The sequence below is a fragment of the Apiospora marii genome, assembly GCF_038362585.1.
Source record: "Apiospora marii strain CBS 49790 chromosome Unknown utg000004l_segment0_segment1, whole genome shotgun sequence".
Taxonomy (NCBI): domain Eukaryota; kingdom Fungi; phylum Ascomycota; class Sordariomycetes; order Amphisphaeriales; family Apiosporaceae; genus Apiospora; species Apiospora marii.
Window position 1 is genome coordinate 151,083 of NW_027117376.1, and position 27,266 is coordinate 178,348.

The 27,266-nt window shown below is 53.2% G+C and overlaps 9 protein-coding genes across 9 annotated transcripts; 3 read left to right on the forward strand and 6 right to left on the reverse strand.

Moving 5' to 3' along the window:
• Positions 1-226: 226 nt before the first annotated feature.
• On the reverse strand, positions 227-1,078 carry PG985_007041 (uncharacterized protein; the record flags this gene model as incomplete). The annotated part of the gene is made up of 1 exon (XM_066826810.1): positions 227-1,078. The coding sequence occupies one exon, from the start codon at positions 1,076-1,078 to the stop codon at positions 227-229; it is 852 nt and encodes a 283-aa protein (XP_066684485.1).
• Positions 1,079-1,864: 786 nt separating this feature from the next.
• On the reverse strand, positions 1,865-3,337 carry PG985_007042 (reduced viability upon starvation; the record flags this gene model as incomplete). The annotated part of the gene is made up of 3 exons (XM_066826811.1): positions 1,865-1,887; positions 1,948-3,220; positions 3,302-3,337. 3 exons carry the CDS (start codon positions 3,335-3,337, stop codon positions 1,865-1,867), a joined length of 1,332 nt encoding a protein of 443 aa, XP_066684486.1.
• Positions 3,338-4,588: 1,251 nt separating this feature from the next.
• Positions 4,589-10,741, reverse strand: PG985_007043 (uncharacterized protein; the record flags this gene model as incomplete). The annotated part of the gene is made up of 7 exons (XM_066826812.1): positions 4,589-6,026; positions 6,080-6,925; positions 7,026-8,052; positions 8,114-9,380; positions 9,431-9,732; positions 9,919-10,138; positions 10,613-10,741. The coding sequence occupies 7 exons, from the start codon at positions 10,739-10,741 to the stop codon at positions 4,589-4,591; spliced, it is 5,229 nt and encodes a 1,742-aa protein (XP_066684487.1).
• A 313-nt stretch (positions 10,742-11,054) lies between these two features.
• On the forward strand, positions 11,055-14,195 carry PG985_007044 (SNF2 superfamily RAD26-like protein; the record flags this gene model as incomplete). Its single annotated transcript, XM_066826813.1, has 1 exon — positions 11,055-14,195. One exon carries the CDS (start codon positions 11,055-11,057, stop codon positions 14,193-14,195), a length of 3,141 nt encoding a protein of 1,046 aa, XP_066684488.1.
• A 1,006-nt stretch (positions 14,196-15,201) lies between these two features.
• On the forward strand, positions 15,202-16,461 carry PG985_007045 (uncharacterized protein; the record flags this gene model as incomplete). Its single annotated transcript, XM_066826814.1, has 1 exon — positions 15,202-16,461. The coding sequence occupies one exon, from the start codon at positions 15,202-15,204 to the stop codon at positions 16,459-16,461; it is 1,260 nt and encodes a 419-aa protein (XP_066684489.1).
• Positions 16,462-16,948: 487 nt separating this feature from the next.
• PG985_007046 (uncharacterized protein) lies at positions 16,949-17,722 on the reverse strand (the record flags this gene model as incomplete). Its single annotated transcript, XM_066826815.1, has 1 exon — positions 16,949-17,722. One exon carries the CDS (start codon positions 17,720-17,722, stop codon positions 16,949-16,951), a length of 774 nt encoding a protein of 257 aa, XP_066684490.1.
• A 459-nt stretch (positions 17,723-18,181) lies between these two features.
• Positions 18,182-20,207, reverse strand: PG985_007047 (uncharacterized protein; the record flags this gene model as incomplete). The annotated part of the gene is made up of 3 exons (XM_066826816.1): positions 18,182-19,766; positions 19,822-20,041; positions 20,111-20,207. 3 exons carry the CDS (start codon positions 20,205-20,207, stop codon positions 18,182-18,184), a joined length of 1,902 nt encoding a protein of 633 aa, XP_066684491.1.
• A 1,394-nt stretch (positions 20,208-21,601) lies between these two features.
• PG985_007048 (uncharacterized protein) lies at positions 21,602-23,311 on the forward strand (the record flags this gene model as incomplete). The annotated part of the gene is made up of 2 exons (XM_066826817.1): positions 21,602-21,964; positions 22,115-23,311. 2 exons carry the CDS (start codon positions 21,602-21,604, stop codon positions 23,309-23,311), a joined length of 1,560 nt encoding a protein of 519 aa, XP_066684492.1.
• A 332-nt stretch (positions 23,312-23,643) lies between these two features.
• PG985_007049 (uncharacterized protein) lies at positions 23,644-25,802 on the reverse strand (the record flags this gene model as incomplete). Its single annotated transcript, XM_066826818.1, has 3 exons — positions 23,644-25,380; positions 25,479-25,589; positions 25,671-25,802. The coding sequence occupies 3 exons, from the start codon at positions 25,800-25,802 to the stop codon at positions 23,644-23,646; spliced, it is 1,980 nt and encodes a 659-aa protein (XP_066684493.1).
• Between the last annotated feature and the right edge of the window lie 1,464 nt (positions 25,803-27,266).

The window sequence follows — 27,266 nt, forward strand, 5'->3', positions numbered from 1 at the left end:
GGAAGTAAACAAATCCAGGGTCGTCGGGGGTGCGAGTACAGACATCAACAACAATAACAACAACACCACAAGGTGAGACCCAACCCACTAACTGGACAGGGATGGTAATGAACCGCGATTGCCATTTTCTAAAAGCAAAGAAAGCTACGTAAGGATAATCATCGTCCTTAAACGGCAAGAAGCAAATGCGAATGTCTCATGCCTGGCTCAGGTCCGAGAGGGTAAATCAATTGGAAAGCCACGACGGCGAGACACCTTGCTTCTTCGCCATGACCACCAGGTTGGGCGCCTCGTCGAGCAGCTCCGCCCACCACGCCTCGTCCGCCGCCTCGGGCCCCCCAATTCCCTCGGCGATCATCTGCCGCACCTCGTCGCGGCCAGGCCGCCTGTACTCGAGGTCCGCCATGCCGGCCTGGGCCGCCGCGCGCTCGAAGACGTCCTTCTCCATCCGGAACGCGTCGAACTCGACCGCGGGGTCCGTCCGGAACCGCAGGTGTATCTGGAACCCGTTGTCGGCCTCGCCGCCGGGCAGGGGGTCGAGCCGCGTCTCGGTGACGCCGTACTTGCCGCTCTGGAGCCGGGGCGCCAGTACGGCCTCGTGGTTCTCCATGGTGCCGACGAAGCGGCCGCCGGGCTTGAGGTAGGCGGCGACGTTGGCCCACATGCCGGCGAGCTCGGCGGCCGAGGGCGCGTAGTTGAGGAGCCACATGCCCAGCACCAGGTCGAAGCGGCCCTGGTCCTGCGCGAGGGCCGGCACCGTCTGCGCCAGCGGGCGCGCGCAGTCGGCCGCGTACAACTCGGTTCCGGGGGGCGTGTTGGACTTAGCCACCTCGAGCATCTGGGTCGAGATGTCGACACCCACGAGGCGGCGGGCGCCCAGGGCGTGCATGACGCGCAGTCCGATGCCTGTCCCGCAGGCGAGGTCCAGGACCGCGGTGTCCTCATGGGGCCCCACGGACTCGAGAGTCGAGGTCAAAAGGGGCAAAAGGGGGCGGATCCCTGGGACCCGCCATATTTCGTCGTACGAAGTTGCGAAACTGTCGTAGTGCGCCGGTGCTGAGCTCTCGGTGTTCGCCATGTCTCTCCGTGTCTTGTTCGCTGATATAGGGCTGACAAGTAGCTAAGCTATGTTGTTGTTACTCTTGAACCTGGGCGATTTACTATCGATTTCCCACTTCTCGAACAAAAAAACTCCTACTAAGGGGATCTAAATATCTCAACGCCGCAGGGACGAAAAGCCGGGTCCTTCGATTTATGTACTAGTAAACGAGAGTAGACTCGATGCGACACATGCATCCTGTGTGTGATGGGATGAAGTGGCTGCAGTGTGACGTGCGATGTCGGAATAAGAAACCATGGTCCGCGAATGGCGGTCAATGGTCATGGGAAGGCGTAGAGTCGAGTCTGAAGCAAGACTTGGGCGTAGTTCCACAGGACATACTCGTGATTGTCCATCGGAGGGACGTCCGATAAGAGGCTCACTCGAGGCTCGGGATTCGATTGGTATGACCAACGGACGGGATCATGCACGATTCGGTTAGAGCAAACTCAGATTGGGTATGTGAAACCGGCCAACGGGTCACACTCTGACTGCCAGCTTGATCAGGGGGTACTACACACGCACGTTACTCTGTAGAGACGATATGGAATATATATGAGGGTTATCTTTTCTCTTGTCAATGGACTATCCACTTTACTGGGTATTGCTGACCTGAGTTAATATTGTTGCTCTTCTCCAACCTGAGTCGTGTAGCTGCTCCATGCGTCTTTCTCTCTATAAGTGCAACCTAAAAAGACCGGGGTAATTACAACATTATGAAGTGGTCTGTCTACGAGACCGTCGCGGTTCTGGAGGAGCGGGTTTCTAACCAACTCTTACATAGTTACCTGGAACTCCATCGTCAGTAAGAAAGTCGCCTCAATAAATCGTTGGACCGGTGTACTTACCGGGGAACTGGCCCTGCTTTCCGTTCAGCTTTCCGATCCACCATTCGTTCTCGTTCTGTGTCCGTGTAACAATCTCTATCACATCGCCTGCCCTGAATGTCAAATCTCCTTCGGCCTGTGCCGAGTAGTCGTACAGTGCTGTGACATGTTCCGCGCCCGCCGGCGCTCCAGCCAGCCGCTTAGGCTTCGGCTTCGGCGGTGGGGGTTTCGCTTTCGCAGCAGCAGCGGCTGCCAGACCAGGAGATGTGGGGCTCTTCATGGATGGCGACCTGGGCGAAGCAAAAGAGGGCTTAGAGGTTGCAGAGTATGGAGGGGGAGGGTGGTCTCCCGCAGGCTCGGCTTCCTCTTGTTGGGGATATTCTATCTGCGGCACGGACGAAGTCGAATCGGTTGTAGAGGGCCCAGCAGTAATGGCCGCGGGTGTCTTGCCAGCTTCCAATGCGGGGCGGCCGTACTTGGGCGGCCTCTTCTGCCCGCTCGTCTTGAACCTCACGATGCTCAGCTTCTCTATTTGTTCCTGGATGTCGCCGCGCTTCTGGTGGAAGGCCTCTTCGATATCGAGAGTAAGATCGAAGTACCCGATATCGCAACTTTGCATTTTCTCGTGAAGCGTGTAGAAGATATTCAGCTGCATGTAATAAAACGACTGGAACAGGGGCTGGATAAACTGCCGTTCCAGCGTAAACAGCTTGGGCAGCTCTTCCTTGAGCAAATCGTTGAAGTAGTTGTATTCTTGCGTCGCGGTTTCGACTTCCGTCTCTGCCTTCCACATGGCCTTCTCATCCTTGGCCGACTTGTCCTTCTTGTCCTGCAGCTTCTTCAGCGTCTGACGGTGGCGGTCGTAGTCCAGCTGCTTGTGGTCGCGTTTGAGCGCCGTTTTCCTGATGGCCTTGATGACGTCGAGGAGCTCGTCGGCGGGGCGAATAACTCGCGCTTCGATCATCTCCAGCTCCGGCTTCAGGGACTCCTGAAGGTCCTTGACCACAGCCTCGTACTCCTCGCAGGCGCGAATCCCTTCGGGGTTGCCATGGACCACTAGCGAATCTGGGTCGGACATACGGCCGGAGATGGGCTTGTATATTTCCGTCATGGCTCTGCTGAATTCGATCTGGTGGTTGAGCATGCCATTGATGGCCTTGAAATACTTTTCGGACTCGTCGTGCAGGCGCTTGGTCTCGTTCTCCATCTCTTGGAACCGGCGTTCAGCATCGATGTATACGGCATCTTTGGTGTGCTCGCCCATGTTAAACTTGGCTTTGAATTGTTGCGGTGCCTATAATACCAGCGGCGCAACATTAGTTCAGCTGTCGTCAAGATCGCATAGGCAAACGGAGATGCACTCCCCCATACGTACCCGGGTAAGGGTCTTCTGGAACCCCTTGAAGCTCATCTTGACGTATTCTGTGTGGTAGCAGCGGGATGGCGGGGTATGGATGTGCAAATATCGAGGGCGCACTCGTGGCTCGCAGAAAGATGCGACAACTCCTGGGGTTCGGCCGGCAGGAATTCAGATGCCTAATGGAGAGTGTGCAGCAAAAGATGTAGTAGCCTCAATTGGCAAACGTCCGAAAACTTGCGAAGGTTGAGTCTGTTATTGCGTTGCGCAGAATCTTGGTATGGGACGCATGCGCAAGTTCGGTTGGGTTCTTCTGGGTGTAGGTACTTCCAAACGGGGGGGGGGTTCGATTTTGGGTGTCCGCCCGCCTGGGTTTTGGTGACGACGGTGTCGTGGCAGTGCTGCTTGCGGTTTTCAGCACAACCCCGGTCACTGGGGGTCAGATCCTGTGGCTTTGTGGCGGCGCAGGTAACCTTGCTGGTCGCAAGGCTGCTAAGCGTACGACTAGAATACGTAAGTCAAGCAAGTAAGTAGAGTAAGTCGCCGAGGATGAATCAGGCAGACGAATTCGGGAGCAATGGCTGAGTCGGAGAGGGTTGAACGGGGTTAAGAGTTTCGTTTGTGTTGTGCCGTAGCAAAGCAAAGTGCAAAGTGGGAATAAGCAATGCCCAAGTCAGCCTGCGCCTAGGTAATATAAGGAACCGTGATAATAAGCCCTGTTTTCTACCGCGGCCCGGCTGGTCTGGATGACATAGAATGGCTCAGCTACTCTCATTTCGTGAATCTTATTATTGCACTTGTTATTACACAGGCCTAACCATTCTCAAGTACCTCCAAATGTCCATCCACCCATATTGATCTGTCTGGTCCCCAAGAATGCCGAAAATGCCGATCGCGTTGGGTCTTTGTGCAAAGAACCTGCTAATGACGGCGGGACTAGGTCCTAAAGTGAAAACGTCACAGGGTATGCTTACGTCAATCTGCAGTGCTAGCAAATCACTCTACGCCTTGCTGGTACCTAACCTACCAATCGCTAAGCGCTAGGCAAGTACCCAGGTACTCACTCACCCCTCCCCCCTTCCGCGGGCCCGTCTTCAACCCCGTAGTGGACGTTAGGGGCGGAATACAACCTTGGATGCGATTTATCGATCCAGCTTGTCGGCAGCAGCCCAGTAGGTTACCAGATCGACAGCCGGGATGACCAGCACGCTGAGGAATGTTTCCATTTTTCGTGAACCATCTTATCCATTCAATTCAGTACATACATACTTATACATTACTCTACTGTGCCGCAATTTCGGCCCATCAGCTCGCGTGTTTCCACAACTTGTGATTATACTCTCCCAACAGCAAAGCAAAAGCCTTCTGGACATGTTCCAGCGTCCCGTGCTCGGCATTGGCCCGGTTTGCTATATAGGCGCTGCTGGCTGAAGAGCCGAAGTCTCCAGGTTCATTGTCACCACGCTCGTCGTCCGAGTCCATCTCCTCGTCATAGGTGCCGATGATATCTTCATCGTCCACCGCGGCGTCTGTGTTAGTATAACTCTTCAGGCTCGCGACAATAGTCGACAGGATCAAGGTGTATTCTTTCAGGATGATGTAGACGGAACCTTTGCGGATCCTGTTATCCTCGCTTAGAGCCCTCAAATCACCATGCTTATAGAAATTGAACAGATAACCGTTCAGGGGTCCGCCCGTGTCATGTGGAGCAATGGCTAGGGACGGGATGGCAGACTCCTCCATGAAGACACCGGATCGAACATTGCTGCAGAGATCCTGGACACTGGAAAAATTGTCATCATGTCCGGAAAGTGCCGCGAATGGGGAACGGAGGAAGCAAGGCGGAAGCCTGTCCAAGCCTCCATGGCCACCAGACTGCTCGGGTCCAACCGCATGCTGGGTATAAGGAAGCGCTCGATCGGGGATATCTTTAAGATGCATACGAGCAAACGTCGTGGCACACGATGTGAATATCCCTAGAACATGCTTATTATGCTCCCTCAGAATCTCCTCGGCATCTGCAGGCAGGTTTGGTAGCAGAATAGAAGGCGATACGACGCCTTCGTTGACGGACATTCTGACTGCGTTCGTGCACTGCACTCTCGAGAACAAATGGGCCAAAACTAATGCGAGCTCTTCCAGAACCTCATCGCGCTTTGCGTAGATGTTAGCGCAGAGTCTATGGAAATAGCCCTCTTTGAACAGCGCGTGGAAGGCGAAAGCAGCGTTCTCGGTGAAGTATAAGTGCCCGACAAGACCGGCCAAGTTGATCGGCGCGCCTTTTCTTGACAACAAACATTGGCGTCGAAGGTACTCTACAGAGAAACGCAGGTGGTGTTGTACGAACATCTTGGACTCTGGGCCTCCAAGAAAGAGTCGGCTTTGCGTCATCAGCGCTTTTGTGACGTTGGCTGCATAGAGGTTGTTCTTGGTAGCGTGAAGCAGCCCGAGCACGCGGAGAACGAGTGTTGTTGAGAGAGCAAATTGGCCCCTCAAGTCAGGAAGTCTTGAAGACATAATCTCAAATATTCGTTGTGGCTTGATGCCGGCGAACACCACGTTGCCCAAGAGATCGAAGCCTCTGCGCCCAGCACGTCCAGATGCCTGCCTATAGTTCAAGGCCGTATGGAAAACCGAATCTCCCATGAAGACAACTGTCTTACATGGCATGTTGATACCAAGAGCCAACGTACCAGTAGCGAAAACTGCACGCAAATAGCCTTTTCGAAACAGTATCTCGACACTGTGATATGTCAGTTTGCTGCGTTTGAGGTGAAAGAATGCACAGAGACTTACATTTGGCGGTATCGACGATTCATCCCGGCATGATGTACACCAAGCCCTCTTCTGAGGCCATCAATGAAGTACTGCGGAACGTGTTGTCCCTTAAGAGGCTTCAGCATTTCCTCAAACTCAGAGCGGCCCAACTTCGTCTTATCTGCAAAGCTGAATTCGTCTAAAGGTGCCGTTGGATCGAATGAATGCCAACGACTGAGGTTGATGGCCTCAAGTTCTCGGCGCTTTTGTTCTTGGGAGGGCATGGCAGGTTCATCTTTCCGCCGGCCATCTTTGGTCAACTTGAACGTCTTCTTCGTCTTCTTCTTGCTCTCTGCCTCCTTGGCAGCAGCTTGCCTGGCAGATTTAGCTTGCCTCCATAACTTGTATTCTTGCATTTCCTTTTCCCATCTTGGGTCATTCTTCTTGTAGTCTGCCTCAGAAGATTTTAGCTCCTGGAGAACGGTTTGCAGAGCGTGTTCGCATTCATAACGTTCGTGGTTAAAAATGATTGCCGGCAGTCCATCGTGACTATGCAGATCACACAGCAAAGGAAGTGCGATACTGTGGTCTTGATGCTCGTATTTCCCCGTCGAAAGCCTAACATCTTCATCTTGTTTGAAAGGATCCTCGCGTGTCTGGGAATGGGTTGGGGTACTTATAAGTCTTGAGCGCACGTTGTTGAACCGCTCCTCATCAGTTGTTAGTAAACGACGAAGCTTTTTCTTGAGCTGCTTCTCCCATGGAACCACTTGAGCCTTAGAAATCAAGCCCGAGAAAACTTTGCGGGGGTCCAATGAATGGGACTCTTCTACTTTTTCAGTATCCATAGCCTGCCACAGGGTCAAGCAATCCTGTGGCTCGAAGCTAATGTCATTCAGTACGTGATGGTCTCTGTGAAAAGGCGGGTTAGTTCCATTCATGTCAAAACATCCTGGTATGCTGTCGCGTCCCAACTATTACTTACCCAGCTCTGAGTACTGTTGCAGGATGGACATGTCTAAACGCTGAATCCTCGTTGTCGGTATCCTGAAGCCCGAGTGTTGGTAAGCGGTCTATCGTCTTTAACCCGGTAAACTTGAACGTGTTGGGCTTTGCATATGCAAATGTCCGGAGGTCAGAGTAACGTGAGTCGTGGCTGATCATACATAAAGATCGCCCGTGTTGATCCTGGGTTGCTTTCAACCACTCGTAAAATGTATGTGGATTTCCCAGTGTAGCTGATAATGCTATGATGGGGCACGTCGCCATGAGTATCAGTTGCTCCCATACCACACCCTCCTCAGATTGGCCTATGCAGTGAACTTCATCGAAGATGATGCGTTTCACTCTTTGCGACCAAGATTTTGCTGTTTTGGCATTGGCCGGCGACAGCAACATAATCTGCAGGATATGGGGGACCGTTACCAGAATCTGGCAACCAGTGGGATTGTTGACTCGATAATCTCGAGTATGTATAGCCCAAACTGATCGACCCTCTTGGTGCTTGAAAGTCTTTGTGAACCGTGCCTGGATTTCGGCAGCAATTTGGTTGACAAGTGCCTTTGTAGGTGCCACGTACACGATGACGCCGTCATCGTCAAACTGCAGTACCTTTTTCATAGCATAGAACGATATGAAGGTTTTGCCTGCAGAGGTCGGGGCTATCACGAGAAGGCTCTTGTCGGCGTCGATGGCATCCAAGACTTCTCGTTGCCATGCATCGGGAGAAAAGGGAACTCGCTCGTCTTTTTTCGAGTCAAACCCACGTTCGAGATAAGGTCCGCAGAATTGAAGTTGAAACTCGACTGTAGCTAACGGCAAGAGCAGACCTTCTACTGAGGATACTTTAAATGGCAACGAGCGTGATCCATTCACCGGTTCCGCCATAGGGATGTCAGGCAGACGTAGGACCTTTGCAAAAAGCTTCACGTCGGTCGATATCTCCGTCGTACATCCGGGCGATCGTGCAATGGCAGTGGCGTGATGGTAGATCAGCCCAGCAAGTCGCATCACTAAATCTTATCAGCTCTGTGTTCGGTTCATGGACGAAAAGACTCGGATTACCATACTAACCTGTAATATTCTGGTGGTTTTTGCGCTCAGCAAGTTTAGCCCACATCCGACACAGGATATGGCAGATGTACAATAAGACCTCGGATCCTACGACGTCAAAGTCCTGTTTCCGGAGTCCTCCAAGATATCTCGACGCCAGCCAGTACTGTCTGGTCAGAGATTTCTCCTCCTCAATATCATTGCATCTCAGTGCCCAACCGGCCAGGATAGAGTCTGTCTTGTTCTGCTCTTTGCGGTCACAGATGTCTTTCGCAGTCTTTAAAGCCCTCTCCCTTCCATTGACTGGAGGTTGCTTTTTGGTCTTGGGTGCCGGTTTCCCCCTCAATTTAACCTTCTTCGATGTTGCCAGATGTACTTTGGATGACTGTGTAGTATCATGGTTTTGTTGCACAACGATAGTTTCTGGATCGATAACTTTGCCGGTGGAGTTTGTAAGACTTGCAGAGTAGGTCAGTGTATCAGCCATAAACTGCTGATTACTTCTGCGAGTAAAGAACGGCTGTGGTTTCGAGTTATGTTTGTGCTCGAGACTCAACTTTTCGTTGTGCCAATGCGACATCTCCATGAAGACTTGACTGGATTTGTCGTCAACATGGTTCATATCTGTCTCCAGATCGATATGAGGCAGGTACTGGTCGAATATGGGCTGTGAAAATGGTAGCATCAAGTATTGTCGCGGTAACGGAGCTGATGCGGCGCTTTCTATTTCGGAGCCCCTCTTAACCGGTGGAAGATGGCAGAGCAGTTTCGCTTTCGTAACGTTTTCGATGATACATAGCAAACTCCTTGTCTCCTTTACCATGAGGCCTGGGAAGGCTTCCTTGTCCCTAACACGAGCGTAAACGCTCAGGAACACGCGACCATCGAGTAAGTCGAACAGATCCCAAGTTCCCTGGAAGATCCAAGATGTTGGACGGCTCCACGCTAGGATGGCTCTAATTTTCTGCAAGAAACCATCCAGTAATGCCGGCCGTTTCGAATGAACAACTCCACAGTTTCGATCCGTGAGAGCCCAGTGGCGCATACCCATCAGATGTAACATCAAAGCAACAGCTTCCAACTTGATGCTGGTCGAGGAGTCCTTGGACAACATCTGGCAGACCGCGGCGGTAGAGATCTTCTCTCGTACACTGTACCCTTCAAGCATTGCTTCCAGCTTGTCATCCACTGGAGTCTCCCCAGGGACCAAGGGGCTCTTATATGTCTTGTGTTCAATGTCGAACGCTGGGCTTCTGTGACGTGAGGGCGAGATCACGCTTGCGAATATCTTGGCGGGATCAGCGAAAGGGAGGAACTTGAGCAAGTAGTGAAACATACCTTGTTGTTGCGAATTTCCAAGTCATCGAGAACAGCAACCTTGACGTCCAATCTCAGGGCCTGGTATAATACAAAGACATAACGTGCTCTCGCCTGGATGCCGGCGCCGTCGCCCACAGCCCCGCCAAGGCCAATAAAACAACGGACGGCATTTGCTTTGAGATACTCTCCAAATGCCGGTGCACAGGGCCGGGAGAATTCGTAGACGAAGGCCCCCTGTGATACACAGTCCGGGTCATCAGAGTGATGTTGGAGATGGCGAAACAATATTTGCGTCGCAAGGAGGTACTTGGTGGTGTTTTCTGTGGAAGTTCCGTATGGGATGCTCATATCCACGTATTCGCGGAAAAATACCAAGTGGAAGTTACATCCTCGGTCATGTAAGCTCTGCAGGAATTTTTCGACAGCATAAATTGCGTGAAGTAGCTGATACCCATCTTCCCTACGCCGTTAGGCACTTTCCATACACATATTTTGGAGATGCTCACCTGTGAAATCAACTTTGGCTTGAGTAACGCAATGAAGAAGGAGCGAGTTGGCATCGATGGTAAATAGCCCTTTGCCTGCGAAGTCTCCGACGAGGTCAAGCCGATGAGACGAGCAAACTTGATACCACTCAAGCAATTGCTTGGTTGATTGGTATTTCTTAGAAGCCATCACGATGACAAAGTTTGACCCATAGTCAAACAAGTTCAACAAAGGTGCCGCCTGCAATGGTGTTGCGCAATGGATGTCAAAAGTAGCAGGGAGAAGGGAGTTGACCAAAACAGATGTAATGTTCGGGGGATGGTACGCAATCCAACTCCAGAGCTCATCCGAGAATCGACAACTTTTGAAACCACAAAGTGGTTAAAGCTTGGTAGGAGGGTAGAGGACATTAATTATTTGACTGGAAGCCTAAGGTCATTTGCAAGCTGAGCTGCTTTAGGTATCCAGTAATAGCAGGCCTCAACACTCGACTGTAAGGCATGATACCCTGAACTGTAGGTTCTTCCTCAGGTCACAGAGCTCTCACGATCATACTATACATTTTTGACCAGACTCAAAAGGCGCACACGCACTCACGCATTGAGTTACTAATCAAATGGCCCATCGCACCCTTTTCGCTTTGCCAAAACCTGGCTACCACCTTTGATATCGTGGACCAGAACAGATGATTCGGTGTTGCGGGTCAACAGGTACCAAGTGGAAGGTGACATTGGGTTTGCCATTAAGAACACGGATTCTCCAAATCTGCCAAATCTGGAGTTCAGTGGCATCCAAGTCAAACCGAACATGAACAGCAAGGGAGATAGATAATGAGAATTTCATATTGTTACTTTTGGTACCTTTTCTCGTTTGAGCCTCGATTGAGAAGGGGCACGCAATAATGTCTGAGATAACAACATGGCCGAGATGCATGTCGGTGGAAACAATATTGAATCGCAGCCCGGAAGAATGTTGGATAGCAGACACTGCCCACACCTTAGGCACTTAGTACAATGTCTTTAGGCAGACTCACGTGACAGCGCGATCCAACCGCGGCTGCATTTAAACAAACCTTTGTGATGAGGACCAACCTCAGTTCTCCCATGTATCATGCTTCGACTTGAGAATCCAAACCGCAGCATTCTACCACCAAACCATGGCGGACAATTTGAATGCCATTGAAATCTCGGATGATTTCACCACAGCTTCGGAATCAGACCATGATTCTGCACCCGCCTTCTCGCACGATCCATCCCAGCTAGAGAAGCGAAAAATTGAAGGTGAAATACTTGATAAGGTCGACTGGACGGACGATGAAGATGACATGACCTTCGAGGCCTTCCAAAGGCGAAAACGGCAGAAGGGAAAAGCCTCGCGCATACCCAAGGGTAAGGGTACAGCTGCAACTGCCGCAGCGCGCAAAGAGCCAGGGAAGGGAAAATCACAACGAAAACAGGCGAACTCGCCAGACCTAGAGGACATTCTACCTGAAGAGTCACTGCCTCAGTACCTGCAATCTCGAAGACGGAACTTTGACCGGGATTGTGAGGCCCTCAAGGAAGCAGGTTTGCGTCTGGCGCCCGATTACAGCGATTTGCAGTTTTCTGAAGACGAAGAGCTGGGAAACCTGGAGGAGAAGCCCCAGTTCGATCCATTGAGTGGTGTGCAAGCATGTCGGGGCTACAAAGATATCCAGATCAAAGGCACCCTCGGAGTGATTCCTGCGTCGATTGCGCAGTACTTGCGCGACTATCAGATCGAAGGAGTAGAGTTCCTGCATGAGCTTTTCGTCTACCAGAAAGGAGGTATCCTTGGTGATGATATGGGACTGGGGAAGACGGTGCAAGTTGCCGCGTTTCTCACTGCGGCCTATGGCAAGACTGGCGATATAAGAGATGCCAAGAGAATGCGCAAGTTCCGACGGACCACCGAACGTTGGTATCCTCGTACGCTGATCATCTGCCCTGGCTCCTTGACTCAGAATTGGAAGAACGAGCTGAATCGTTGGGATTGGTGGAGTACGGATCTCTACCATGGAACCGGCAAGGATGACGTTCTCAACAGTGCCCGAGCCGGCAGAATTGAAATCATGATCACGACGTACACTACTTACAAAAACAACCGTGACCAGGTGAACTCGGTACCTTGGGATGCAGTAGTGGCTGACGAATGCCACTCAATCAAAGACGGCAAGGCCGAGGTCACTCGTGCAATGAACGAGGTCAACGCGTTGTGCCGCATCGGTTTGACGGGTACTGCCATACAGAATAGATACGAGGAACTTTGGACTCTCCTCAACTGGACAAATCCGGGCGTTCTGGGCACCATGGGGGAATGGAAACAGACCATATGCAAGCCCCTCACTATTGGGCAGTCCCACGATGCGACGAAACAACAATTGAGCGCTGGCAGGAGGACGGCTCGAATGCTCAAAGAGAACCTTCTGCCCCGGTTCTTTCTGCGACGTATGAAAAGCCTGATCGCCGACCAACTACCGAAGAAAAGTGACAAGGTCGTTTTCTGTCCATTGTCCGAGATTCAACGGCAAGCTTACGAAAGTCTCGTGACTAGCCCCCTGGTTGAGTTCGTGAAGACGGCCCACGAAGTATGCGAGTGCGGCTCGGGCAACAAACGCGGCTTCTGCTGTCACGTGGTTAATGAGCACGGGGACACTTGGAAAGCATTGGTGTTTCCTATCGTCATGTCGTTGCAGAAGTTATCTAACCATCTTACTCTGCTGATCCCCCAACATACCGAAGCAAGCGCCAAGCAGAAGCGGGACCTCAAGTACCTTCAGGCTGCGGCCCCCGACAATTGGCGCAGTCTGTACAATAATCGCGACTCACTCCTCAGCCTGGCAGACCCAAAATACTGCGGGAAATGGGTTGTGCTGAAGAAGTTGCTAAATTTCTGGCATGGGAGTAGCAACAAAGTCCTCGTCTTTTCTCACAGCGTTCGACTGCTCAGGATCCTCCAGCATCTATTCAGCACTACGTCCTACAGTGTCAGTTACCTTGATGGCTCCCTCAGCTACGAGGAACGCCAACAGACCGTTGATGATTTCAATTCGGATCCGAACCAGTTCGTATTTCTCATATCCACCAAAGCTGGAGGCGTTGGTCTCAACATCACTTCGGCCAACAAAGTGGTCATCATGGATCCCCACTGGAATCCGGCCTATGATCTCCAGGCCCAAGATCGCGCATATCGAATAGGTCAAGTTCGGGATGTGGATGTGTACCGATTAATCTCTGCGGGTACCATTGAAGAGATTACCTACGCTCGGCAGATATACAAGCAACAGCAGGCAAATATCGGTTATAACGCATCGAATGAACGACGTTACTTCAAGGGGGTCCAGCAAGATAAGGAGCGCAAGGGCGAGATTTTCGGCCTCAGCAATTTGCTGGCTTTCCATGGCGATCAGATCGTACTGCGGGAGATTGTCAACAAAACCAATATAGCCGAGGCAAAAGCCGGGGTAAATCTGGTGGATATTGATATGGAGAAGGCGGTCGAGGACGACGACACCCAGGCCATCAAGCGGGAGGAAGATGCTGACGACGGAAATGGAGGGTTGAGTCAATTGGCAGCCATGCTGACGAAGGATGACAAGGCTAAGCGCCCCGGGTCCACCATAGTGGCAACGTCCAAACGAAAGAGCGATGCCATCCAGGCCATTCTCGCATCTGCTGGTGTCGAATACACCCACGAGAACTCGGAAGTGGTAGGATCTTCGAAAATCGAGGACCGCCTATCTCGCCACGCACAGCTAGAGGGCAACCAGGACCTAGACCCTATTGGTCGCGCCGTTTTCGACAGCGAAGATGAGGGTGTGGGCACCGCATCGATCAACTTTCGGTACAATCCCCCCGAGGACGTCCAGCAGCGACAGTTCTGCACGATGGCGAAGATGTTTGACTTCCCCAATGCGACGGATTTCGCCCTAGCCGTGGAGAGTATGAGCCAAGAACAGCGTCGCAACTGCTTGGACACCTTTTACAAGAAACGCCTTGACCATCTCAACCCGCATGATAATGCCAAATCAAAGGAGGAGGAGACAGACAAAGAATTTCTGGAAGATGCGAGGGCCAGAATGGAACAGAACAAAGCCCTGCGACAAGCTGGCCAGGGTACTTTGCTGCCCAGCGGTCCTGTTGAGAAGGATCAAGTAAAGATGCCATCTCCGGACAGCAGCACCCAGATCAAGAAGGCAATGCCTTCAGTGGCCCCAAATAGGGCATTGCCAAGCACGTCCATCTGGCTTTTGGACGATGATGACACGGACGAGCTATGATTCATGATTTCATGTTATGATGTTTATGTTATGATACCCACATCTCAGGATGCAGCAGATAGCGAGCAGAAGAAACCCGTCGGTTGAAGCTCGCAAACACTTAATCCATGATACATTACACGATTTGTGCCCGTTGATGACATGGTTTGGAGGTAGCACAAGGTCCTTCCAATACTTCGTCAGGCTCAACAGTCTTCTGGTGTGTGATACGCAACGCAGTTGTTCTATGTTGTACTCAGGAGACTGGGAATACTACGAGAATTGTAGGCAATAAACAGTTTGCAGGCAATTCGTTACCTTCATTGAGGTGATAGGTGACTGTGTGACGTAGTTTCCAGATGTTTGTTTCTATGAAACGAATTGTTCGCATTATTGGGTGCACGCAGGCGTCGATGTGTAATCCCCCCTTTCGAATGATGTCCTGTCTCGTGTGTTGCGAATCTAGATGTGTGCAACGGTGCAATAAGTGGTTGAACATTGATGATCGCACCTTCCTTCATTTCCCTAGGCACGGTCTGAAATGTCGCTTGGTCTTTCCATTTTTGACACCCTCAATCTCTCCATCAATCCATGTTAAGCTGTGGCAATGATTTGAAGTCGGTTGAAATGTTTTAAATCAGTCGGTATTCGGTCACCCAGCCCCTCCCTTCCACTTGTCTTACCTTCAGCAAGCACGCCTCCTGGGCAGCATTCCGCCGTCAACCGTTCACCCGAGAAGTTGAATCATTTCCGTCACCGAACGTATCTTCTTCTTCTTCTTAAGCCTCCCCAACCTCATTTGCGTATCTTTCTTTCATTTCTGCTCATCTCGCAGCCTTCTTGTGTTTTCTTAGTTCCACTCGGTAGCTCTCACACATGTCCAGCCTCCTCAGCTGGGTTTGCAATTGTTCGACAAAACGACTTATATGCCGATCAATTTCCTGTCGTCGCCTGTTGGGGCAATCACTCTCGCAATCCTACGTCATCTATCTTATCCCTTGTTACTTCTGCCGGAAACCTGTCCATCATGAAGCCGTCACCAATTCTGGCTCTTCCGATGAGCGTGGCTGCCATGATGCAACCACAGCAAGCTTCGTCGCGCTGTTGCTTCAATTTAGTGAGAAACGGCACGCTCAGAGAAACACTCCGAGAAACACAGACTGGCGATCTTGTGCTTGGAGGAGCCTCCCAGCCAGTGACACTCTGCATTGACGAGTCCACTGGTACCATATCTGATCCACATGGACATCCGTGTTCAATGGAAGAACCTGGGCACCAATTCAAGTGCCGTCCTGGTGCAATTGTCCCTTCGCATTTTGGATTGGAGCATGGTTCGGACACGTCGAATGGTTTGCTTACCTACGACAGTGGTAATGCTGCCTTCATTGCGTGCTCTACTGGACCCAGCGACAACAATGGCCGTATGGTTTACTCCTCGTCAAAGGTAGCGACCTCAAATTGCCTGGAAGTCGCCTTGCTTGCAATAGACCAGACTTCGGGGTGCTTTGCCCCGAGGGATCAACCAGTCTCGGCACCGGCTGCCATAAGAACAACCACTAAGACAACGATCCTTGGTATGGCCAGCACTCCTAGTGCAAAGGCACATCAGGTACAAGGCTCGTCGAACACAACTACCCTTTCGAGCTCAGCAACAGTAGCGCCCACACCATCGAGCGTGGTCAACACTACGACCCTTGCTGTCTCAAGAACGACCCTGGTGCCGTCGAGCACATCTAGCACGTCCACAGCTACTTCCGCTTCATGCTCAGTAGCAGATTCGGCCCCGTCGATCGCCCCAGTCCTAATCGGATTTCCTTCGCAGGACGGTATATCTGATACATCTGCAAATGCATCAATAACACCCACGAATAGCACCATGTTCCAGTACAAGATACCCAGTTCGTTCGTCCCGGCCGTAGGGAAGATGTGTGCATTGCAGTTCAGGTTACCGATCTGCAGCACTCTGCCGGCGGGCTATCCATGTTTCGACTTCAGTGGCTCGGAACAAGAGATGCTTTCAGGTTCCGGTATGGTCTTCTCTCTGACAGACGGCGCTGGGACTATTTCTTGGAACAACTCGGCACTACAGCAAGTCTACCCAGGAACCACGCCAATATTTGGCACGTTTGATTGTAATGGCTTGCCGGCCGATTATGGCGGAGACAGGAAGATTAGCTGGCTGGCCAGCAGCGTGAATCAATTTTCACTCTCTTTCCTACAAGCGGGTGTCGGATCAGCCTCTCAGTACAAGGATGGAGTAGGAGCATGGATTGTTGCATGCTCGTAACGACTAGGGCGAGATGGAATGGTACTGTTCGCGGGCTTTTTGGAGAAGCTGGAGAGGGTTACTCTTCCACATGATTCTGAGAGCATCCCCTTGACGATGCATAATCAGGTAATGGTAATAAGGGGGGTAGTGGTGGTGGACAAAAACGTATTCATATCCCTAATCTGAAAGTGTTGGACGGACCTTGCGACTTTGATGCGATCATATTACACGCCGTCGGTTCGAAAGGTAAACAGGAACACCATATGCTATCTCGCACATGCTCCCCTCGGACATGTATTCATATTTGCCTGATCACCCCTTTCCATGTCTATTCATAAATACCTACCCGGCAAGTAAGGGTATGTACGTAGAGCCCAATCCACAACATCGATGGCGCATATCGAACTCAAAAGGCACATGTTGCAATAATACAATGTCAATCGTCTGGGACGACTTGAAAGCCCGCACTGAGACACGCAAGACAAAAGATCTCTGTTTGGCCGTATCACCAGTGTTTCCGTCCTGTTGCCAGACTGAGAATCGTGATCGGGGCATCGGCGTACACCCACGCCAGCAGGAGCAGGTACGTGGCCAGGACGCGCCAGGTCGAGAAGAGGCCCGACGCCCGCTGCAGCGCGAAGCCCACGACCACCATGACGGCGCGCGCGACGTAGCCCGGTTGCAGCCCTACGGCGGCGGTGCGGTGGCCGAAGACGACGGCGCCCACGGAGCTCGTCTCGAACCCGACCTCCTCGGCCAGGCCGAACAGGGCGTAGGATGCCAGGTAGAGCCCCAGGTACGCGACGATCAGGCGGCGCGCGACGATGGGCTTCTCGGCGGGGCCGCCCCGGCGACGGCGACGGCGGCCGCGGCAGCAGCAGCAGCAGCGGATGCTCAGGCCGGGGGAGAGCAGGGTCACGAGGGAGGCGCAGAGGGTCATGAGGGCCAGGCGCGGCAGCTGAGGGACGTGTTGTCGGGGGATGGGACAGGTGGCCAGGAAGGAGCCTAGGATGCTGGCCAGGACGACGGTCATGAGGTTGGAGAGCGGCAGGAGCCTCCTTCTTCTTCCTCTTCGGCCTGACGGGTGCCGGGACAGAAGGGCGGCGTCGTGGCCCGCCTCCTCCTCCGGATTGCCGCCGCCGCCTCCATTGGGACCGAGCAGAGCGGCGGTTTCAGATGACTCTAGAACTGTATATGGAGGCGGGGGGTCGTCATCATGGGCGATGGCTTCATTTGAAGCTGGTGGTGGTGGTGCCTGGTGTGGCGTTCTTGAAGCCATAACTTAGTGGCACATTTCTGAGTCCAAGGTTGCTAGACAGAAGGAGAAGAAACCGATCGATAGATCACGAGAGGCAGTAGACTGCAAGCCTCCCTTTCCCTTTTGTTCCCTTCTTCTTCTTCTTCTTCTCTCGGCGAGCGAAACACCCGATAATAGGTACTCGTAGTTACTAGTGTAGTGGTTTGGTTAAGTGCCCACTTTCAGAGGAAAAGTACGAGAGGTAGTGAATGCGCCCCGCTTTTGTCGCTGGCACGGATCCCCTTTCTCGATTAAGGTATCAGATCAAGCATGCATCAAACGAAATCTGGAGCGTCTGACTGATTCTCATAACTCAACTAGACACAACTGATTAAGGCTAAGGTATGAATGAAGTTGTCGCTCTTTTTCACTGCATCGTCTTGAGTAATCGCTGCATCTAAGGAAGGCTCTCTTCGTGCCCCAAGCTGCCACCAACTACTACTACATTTTGGAGCTCAATATGCCGGGCAGCGACCACGCCTGGGAACCGAACACAATCTCCTGATTGATCCTCAACACTGCTCTCGCGTCTCTAGTTTCAGGCACACCGGATTTCTCCTTGAGAAATTTCTTGGATAGGTAACGGCGGCACATTTCCTGCGTTCTCTGATCCGGATATACCTCGGCTTCGACGCAGAAAAGACCTGCCTGAAGAATTTCGGCGATGGACCACAACACGTCTCTTGCCTGGCTGAGAAGATCCGCGTGGACTGTGGCTTCCACCGTCTGCTTCAGTGCTCTCCATCTCGATATGATCTTGTCTTCGCCTCCTGCTGCCTGGTTGATCAGTGTATCTAGCGCCGCCATGCTAGCTTTCCCGTGCTGAGGGTGCTGCAGAGCACGAATGAGATCGGTGCTCAGGACGTCGGTTGTCCCCTCCCAGATGTTGAGGACGCAGGCATCGCGGAAAAGCCGCGCGATGTTGAGATACTCCGTTTCCGAGTTTTCGAGATATCCAACGCCACCCATGCTTTCCATGCATGCATAGAGCAGCGGAATACACTGCTTCGTGCAGTACGCCTTCAGGACCGGTGTCAGTACTCGAAGAAGAGGGATTACCGACTCCTTCTGGGGAGCAATTCTCGCGGCTGCAGCTGGTGGAGGGGCTTGGTCCTGGCCTGCATGCTCTTCCAGGCCCATGACGTATGAGCTATAAAAGGTTAGCAGCATCATGCCATGGTACTCTACGGTCATATTGCTTAGGGCCTGCAGATGCAAAGCGTTGTCGGACAGCCTAACACGGGCTCCTCTACCTGCACCGACCTCTCGGTCCTTGGTGAAGGCACGGACAATGGCCAGTCCTCGACCCAAGTAGCCCATGGCACCGATTGTGGTGCGAACTCGGGTTATGGTGAGAATCGTCGAGATGGTTTGTATGCCCCGTCCTTCTTCTCCTATCAGCCACCCTCTCGTGCCGTTGAGTACGAGTTCTGCCGAAGGAAGAGGCTTGGTCCCCATCTTATTCTTCAGTCGTGAGATGATTACGCCGTTAAGCTCGGTTGTTCCCTTGTCCCCCGAGGCGTTCTTGAGCAGTGTTGGGTTAAAGCGACGCAGGGGTGCATAGAATGCGCTTAGGCCTTTCGGGGTTTTGGCGAGCAATATGGTCATATTGCTGTCCGCCGCACTCGCGAACCATTTGAATCCGGATATACTCCACGGACCAAGCGGAATGCCTTCAGCAGGGTCGCACAACGATGCGCCCTCTGGAATAGGCGAGTATGTGGCGATTGTTTCTGTCCTGGAAACATCACTGCCGCCGGTTCTCTCCGTCATCCACTGCCCGCTGGTCCATCCACGCTTTGGGTCACGGGAATTGAGATGATCCAGTGCATTTTGAAACACCTTTCTCTCAACAGGCGAAAGCCTATCACCGGCGAGCTGCAGTTGCAGTAGTCTGGCGGCACCGTCCTGCATTGCTATCGGACAGGATGTCATGGCGCTTGATGACTCCCAAAGGAGACACCTCATATACTGGACCACCCTGGTGTACTGGCCGAGACCATCTTCGTAGCCTTGAGCGGAAAAGCTAAGAGTTTTCATTAGACATGCCTAGAAGATGCGCTGCAGCTGACTCAATTTACCCCTTCACAAAACCTAGACTCTGAAGGGTCTTCCAGCCTTCAGATACTACCAGCTCGGAACTGACAGGTTGTCCGAAGGCGTTCTTTCCGCCGCCTCGTATATAGGGCAAATTCTTCTCGGCATCCGTTATGCAGTCAAAGATGTGAGGCTGGAGGACCTCCTCGCCTAGCTGCTCGATCTCACTGCTAACCTGCTCGAGTATTTTCTGAGGCAGGAAGACTGGTCAATGATCAGTAATCATGGGCATCGAAAGCGGACCTTGCGCGTGGTGGGTAAAACGCAGCTTACAACTGAGCACCCGCTCGCATGTCGGGTCATCCTGAATCTGGTTTCTCAGGACCGGCAAGGTTTGAAAGAAACCCCTATCTGCGCTCGATGCCTCCATGGTTTCTTGTTGCAATCTCAAGGTATTGCCAAAGTTGCAAACATCAAAAGGGTCGCGCAATCCAAACTGGCAAGTTTGTGGCTTGAACGGGACACCAACGCTCTGCCAGGGACAGCTAAGGGATAATGGATGGTTGGTAGCAATCTCAGTCAGACGCACATCACGCCGGATATACCGCTTATCACCCTCAAACCCCAGGAGGACCGACATGTAGTGGATGTAAAAGCCGATGCTCGATGTTCGTCCGAAGAGCGTTCCTGTGGGACTAATGGAGCCCGTCGAGTTGGAGCGGAAACCATTCCGCCGCGTCAACTACTAGCAGTCTGGTGATTGATGTATGGTTCCTGCAGTGTTGCGCAGTAGTAACACTTACAATCACACGATCCGTCGGTCCGGCCAATACCAAACGGCGACGATCTTCTGCTCCGGATATACCACATGCCGAAAAGCATGACTTGGCAGGCCCCCATAATCCGGGTGGGCATCGATATATTCTCTTGCGCGTCATCATATCATTATACGTACCACATACCGCCGCACCCAGAAAAGTGACACCTCGTCGTGACAAGGCGTAGAATTTAGCGCTAAGAGGAAATACCTAGCGTTTCTACTGGTATATGTGCAAGCGGATATAAGGCAAGCGGTGTGAACGTGTTGCAATTGGGGTGGTTAAAGGGCAAGTAGCTTGCGGACTTGGTTACCCTTTTCAGTCCTTGTCAGCAACCGGCAGCCAAGCTGCAGGCTAACACACAATACAGTATCAGCATCGATTGCCGAAAGCTTTCGCTTCGGTGCCCGTTGGACGCGCAGATGGTACAGAACCTCAAATTCTAGGTCATGTTACTTGATTGGCGGGGTAATTAATACGCATCAACTATATATCTAAGTACCTACTTACACACTCACTCATCTGTGCGTGCCAATAGGCCTGCACCCCGCAAACCGTTAGCGAACCCCATTACCGTGCCGCTGTCAGACGGTGCTTGTGTCTCGTTCTATTTATTGCCCGGCTCAACGAACCAAAGCATTGGCGATATCTGAATGGGCGACCTGGAAGTGGGCTAAGCCATTACAGTGTTCCTCACCCTCCGTGAAGAACAGACGGGGACGAGTGCTCCTGAGATTTAAGTACCAGGTCGGTTTAATGACATTGACGGACGCCAAAATGTTTGTACAGTAGCATACATAGTCCTCCCGGTCGGTGCGGAGGCTCAACCCCCGAAGACGCACTCGGCGACAGCAACCACGCCCCCACCTACATACCAAGATATTTTAATCATGGCTGGATCTTGGTCCTGGGTTTTCTCGGCGTCTCGAACAAAAAGAATATGGAATATACTTCTATGAGAATGAAAAGAAGCCGATCGCCTAGCAATGAGAGATCTTCGTCCGCAATGGGAAGGCAGAGGCTGACGATCAGCAAAAAGCAGTTCACAAGACTGCGAAGTGTAGCCTTCATTGGCCTCGCGCTGCTGGTATGGTACATGTTCTTGCTACACCCAGACCAGACCTCGGGCTCATCCCTCGCGGCCACGGTCGAGTTCAATGATATACCCAGCGGCAGCGCAAAGAAGCCCCCTCAACGGGAACAGCTGCCGCCGGAGCTGCTGAACAACCGCCTCATGACCTCACAACAGTGCGCCGACACGTTCCCTGGGATTACCAAGGAGATTGACGATGCGGTGGCCAAGGGGCCCTTCACGCTGACCAAGACCAGCGAGCTGGGGCCGCTCCTTGCGAGGATAAAGGACGGAAAGGTAGATTGCTAAATTTCTAAGAGTATGCAGAGTGGGTATACAATGACCCCGAGCATGGTTGGCAGGAAATCAATACAAATGATGCCGAAGCGAGGCAGTGGATATCTCAGGGGACTACACTCCTACTGACGCCAAGAAAATCATGCATAGCTCTACATCCTCCAGTCCACCAGGCGCGCCGATCTCTCCGAGGAGATGCTCCAGCACCGCTCGGCCAGCTTGCACCAGATCGCGGCGGCGCTCCTGACCGCGCCGCATCCGTCCGAGGTTCCCGATACCGTCTTCGCCCTCAACTACCGCGACGAGCCGGCCGAGACGAGCTTCTCGTACTCGCGACCGGCGGACCCGGCGCTCAACAAGCCCAGTCGGGGCTACTTCCCCATGCCGCACTTTAGCTTCTGGTCATGGCCGCTCCCGTTCATCGGCTCCTTCCCGCGCGCGGCGGCGGCGATCCGGGACCTCGAAGACGGGAACGAGAACGGGAACGACACCACCGCCTTACCCGTTCCCCCGCTATCCTGGCACGACAAGGACCCCCGCGCCGTCTGGCGGGGCACCGCACACTTCAATAACGTGCGCGCGGGCCGGATGCGGCAAGAGCTCCTGCGGACGGCGGCCGGCCGACCGTGGTCCGATATCGAGCCGCTGCGGTGGACCGACGGCGGCGCCGACGCCAGAAACGCGCTCGCCGTCGAGGACTTTTGTCGGCACCGCTACGTCGTGCACACCGAAGGCATCACCTACTCGGGCCGCTTCCAGTTCCACCAGCTGTGCGCCTCGGTCGTCCTGACGCCGCCGTTGGCCTGGATGCAGCACCTCACGCACCTGGTGCGGCCTGTCTTCAGCTACGACCTGCCCTCCCTGGCGGCCGCAGTCGACGGCGACGGCGAGAAGAAGAGCAGCTCGGACAGTACGAAGCCGGCGGCGACGACGACGATCGAGCGCAAGCTCCGAACCCCCAAGATCTACGACAACGGCGTCCACGAGAAGCTGCGCCTAGCACCCTACCCCGCCCCCTGGGTAAAACAGGCGTGGCCGCGCAGCTACCACGACAGCGTTGACGACGACGACCAAGGCCCCAACATGGTCTTCGTGGCGCCCGACTGGAGCGACCTCGAGGGTGTCGTGGCCTGGCTCGAGGCCCACCCGCGCGCCGCCGAGGGCATTGCGTGGCGGCAGCGGGCCCTGTTCCACGGCCGCGGCTACTTCAGCCCCGCGGCCGAGATGTGCTACTGGCGGGCCGCGCTGCGGGGGTGGGCCCGGGCGGTGCGGTACGGCGACGACGTCGCGGCGCTGGGCGTGGGCGTCCCGTGGGAGGAGTTCAGCCTCAAGGAGATGCATCGGTAGTGAAAAGACAGAAAAGAAACAAAACAAATTAGTTGTGTTCCAGGAATCGTGGCAGAAAGAACACCGGACAGGGGGTAATTCTAAGTAAATCTGGAGTTTCTTTTTAAAAGATATCTTTGCTCCTATTCTCTACATGCCCGTGCCGTGATTAAGCGAAAACCGATCCCATCCAATAAAAGGGCCAAGTGTCTACTGTGGCTCGCGCGAGGTCCCATCTCGAGGGCCAAAACAAGTATGCGAGCAGGAACAGCCATCTTTTATATGCGACATTAGTATTGTACATTTATCTTTCCTATGTACAGTCTCACCCGTATTACGCTATTATGGCCACTTCACCCTGTCCTGGAGCTCAGGCTGGCAAAGGCGTCCGGGCTGTGTCGTCCGTTATTCCAGGACATCTCCATACCCAGATTCATCGACTCCCGGCTTCGTGCACTGCCGCCGCCGCTGGATATGGGATTCGGGGCAGCCGGGGCGTAGGCCGAGGCTGTCGGTGCAGGCCCCATCGAGCCGTTAAGGAAGGGGTTCTTGTTGCCGGGTAAAGGCGTGGATACGCTTCTCTGGGGTTGCTGCTGCGGCTGTGGTGCAGCTTGGGGATCTGCGGCTGGAGCCAATGCTGCAGCTTGAGGAGCCTGTTCCTGTGGCTGCTGCGTGGGTGCGGGTGCCAGAGAAGGGTAGTTGTAGAGAGCCATGATGGAAGCCTTGTCATGCCGTGCTTGAGGCATTTGCTGCTGTTGGGGTTGTTGGGGCTGATGTGCCTGGTAGAACATCTGATCAAATCCCTGTTGCTGCTGTTGAGGGAGTTGCTGCGGCTGTTGTAACTGCTGCTGCTGGGGCTGGCCGTATGGCATCTGTTGGGCAGGCTGGTTCATGGCCAAAAAGGGGTTGTTCCCATATAGAGACTGCGGAGACGCGTAATAGTTTTGCTGGGCCTGTTCCGGGATCTGGCCCAAGGTCGGGGACGTGATCCTGGTAGGTGACCTCGCAAAGGGGTTATTTCCATACGCGCCCTGGTTCTGCACATTCGAAGTATTCAACGATAAATTCTGCTGTTGCTGAGCCCCCGGCGCCTGGAGGAAGGGGTTGTAGTTGTTCTGCGCCGGCTGGGCGGCAGGCTGCGGGTATGTTTGGTTGCTATTGAAAGACACAGAGGCGAAGTTCTGGTTCTGGGGTATCGGAGGCGTCATGGACTGCTGATATAGAGGTTGCTGAACCGGCTGCGAAACAGGAAGGCCCCCTGTGTGGTGAGGGAACAGCTGTTGCGGTTGCTGGGCCGGAGCTAACGAGAGGTTCTGCAGAGACTGATTCAGGGTGAACTCAGCCTGCTGCGCAGGCATCCCAAAGGGGTTGGTCGAGAGGAACGGGTTCCTGTTCGGGAGCGTGCCCGTCGATTGTGACGATTGGGGTTGGGCCGGTGGCATATCCCACGGGTTGTTTGACGCAGGGCTGGCCGCCGGGCTCAGTCTCGACATGCTCTGCGATGTTGGTGTCCTGGGCGGTGGCCCCAAGGAGTGCGATGTCTGCGGCGGGAAAGCCTCTGCGCGCGGCGTGGTAAGGCCAGGCGAAACCCCTCCACCTTCGCCCAGCCGTACCAACGCCTCGATGGTCTTCTCCAAGTTACCATTAACACCCTTGAGAACCATGGCATTGCGTTTGTCGTCGGCGAAGCCCATCTCCCGCAGCTGAGATAGTTTTTGGGCTGTGTCATCTATGCTGTCGGATTGAACACTGGCACCGAACACCTTGGATGGTTTATTGCGAAGATCTGACACCGGCGACCGGGGTCCCTGTTGGCTTTCCGACGTTTTCCTGGACCGGAATATCGAGCCCGTCTTGAAGAACTTGCTTCCTGTCTTCGGGGGCAACGGCGGAGGTGTCCCTTCGTCTGATACCACGCTGCGACTCCTTCCTGTCCTTCCTGCATTTGCTGATGGAACTTGTGCGTACTTGGACCGGATGAATCGCTCCATGGCGGAATCGGCTTCGTCGGCGTCGATCGGTACTGGGGGCTTCTTGTTCTGGGGGTTGTAGATTTTGTTGGACGCCACGTTCCCGACTTTCTTCATGTTCTGCGCGAGACGGTCAGCACCATCAAATCGCACCTCCTCTGGGTGGTTCCCAGCTTTGGCTTTTGCGCCATCAGGGCGGGAGAAGGGAAAACACGTACATCAACCTGATCGTTTGTCCATCCGTCCATGCTCAGCGACTTGACCTTGGAGATATGCGTTCCCAGCTTGCGATGGATCGAGGCGCATCGCATACAGAGGAAGATGCCCAGCTAAAGTACGTCCATGTCAGTACAGTTCAGGAGCTACACTGTTCTGGGGCTTTGAACAGGGTTGGAACAGTATGAACATACACTCCATGAGGCCCAACCTGGATTTCGGGCGCCGCAATCGGCACACATCATGTTGCCGGGCACGCTGTGCATCAGGTCCTGCAAGGCCTTCTCATTGCGCGCCTGTTGGCGCTTGCTTATCAGCGACGCCATGGTTGCGCGTGCGTGTACGAGCCCGGTGGCAGCAGCTCTTGTCTACAGAATTGTAGGTGTAGGAAGTTATTGACTGGCAGCCCGGCTCTCAGTTGTTTGAAGCCCCGAGTAAGGCACACGGCGACTCGACGCAGGGCGACGGGTAGGGGACTTGGCGAGGAAAGAGGTTCTCGGTGGTTGGTTGTTATGCGGTTTCGGATGGATCCCCCGATGGGGCGCTATATATCGTCGGAGGTAAAGGACTGGGAGGTCGGCCCAGCGCAAATGCAACGCTGAGGCGTGAGCGGCACCGAGACGTGGGCAGGCAGTAAGCAGCCGGGGAGAAGTGGTCAATCTATGTCTACGAGCGAGCGCGGTTGTGTGGCCAGTCGAATCTTTCCAGAATCAAGCTTATGTGGCTAACGTCGTACAGCAGCGAGGGTGTCGCGACCTTGGTCACACGGTGGGTTTCTCAGGGAGGCTTCGAGGATTGTTCGAGGTGCGTGCTTGTGCATTCAATCGTATTTGTCGATCCAACGGTTGCGCCAAAAGCGGAAGGTTGCGTGTGTGCAAGCCAGTTAATCTTGGGCCTTGGAACTTGGGAAGCGAACAGACGTCGGGAGCGAAATATGAAATAAACAAGGCACAGAAGAAGTATGTAGCCCTGCAAACCAAGATATAAAAAAAACACGCAACTAATAAAACGATATATACAAACGAGAGAAGACGGCCCGTGAAAGGAATGAGGAAGAAGAGAAAGTATTAACGAGCAGAATAGCCATGAAGCGAGGGAAATGTCAACGGTCCCTTGTGTTCGAGTCAATGAATGAATCAATTCAAGCAGAGATCAAATTGATCCGACGTTTTTCTGATTGTTCTCGTACTTCTTGTTCCGACAGGAAGAAACATCACATCAAATGGCACATTGCTAGGCAGGAGGGGGTTCTTTTAGTGGTAGGTATTCGACGCGAGTTTCCATGCATCCCCGACCAACCCCTAACCTTTAGAGGCCGAGCAAGCAAGCAGGACAGGCAGGCGACAGGCCAGCAACCAAGGCGCAGCCAGCAAGAGCAAGGGCGGGTAAGGTGAAAATGGTAGTGTAGGATGGGCAGAAAGCGAGCAAAATCGCCGTCTTTCTCGTTCGAGAAAGGGGAAAAGTCCACTTTATTTTTCCCGGAGAGCAAGTCAATCCATCAATAGTCCCATAGCTAATGTGAGACGTGATTAGTGACGCGCCAAAATCCCATTCCAGTTCATTTACGACCTGGCGATACGCACTGCATCCCGGTTTCTCAGTCGGGGGTTTTGCTTGCTTGCTTGCTTTTCTTCTTCTTACCCCGACGACCTCACCTGCTATATTACCTAATGTAAGCAACTGAGTGCGTATTCAGACTCGATTGGGCCGAATGCCTCCCGGCAAGGTGGTTCAATCTCGTTTAATTCTCCCTGGTTGGTTAGACGCATCTCCCAATGTAGGTAGGTTGT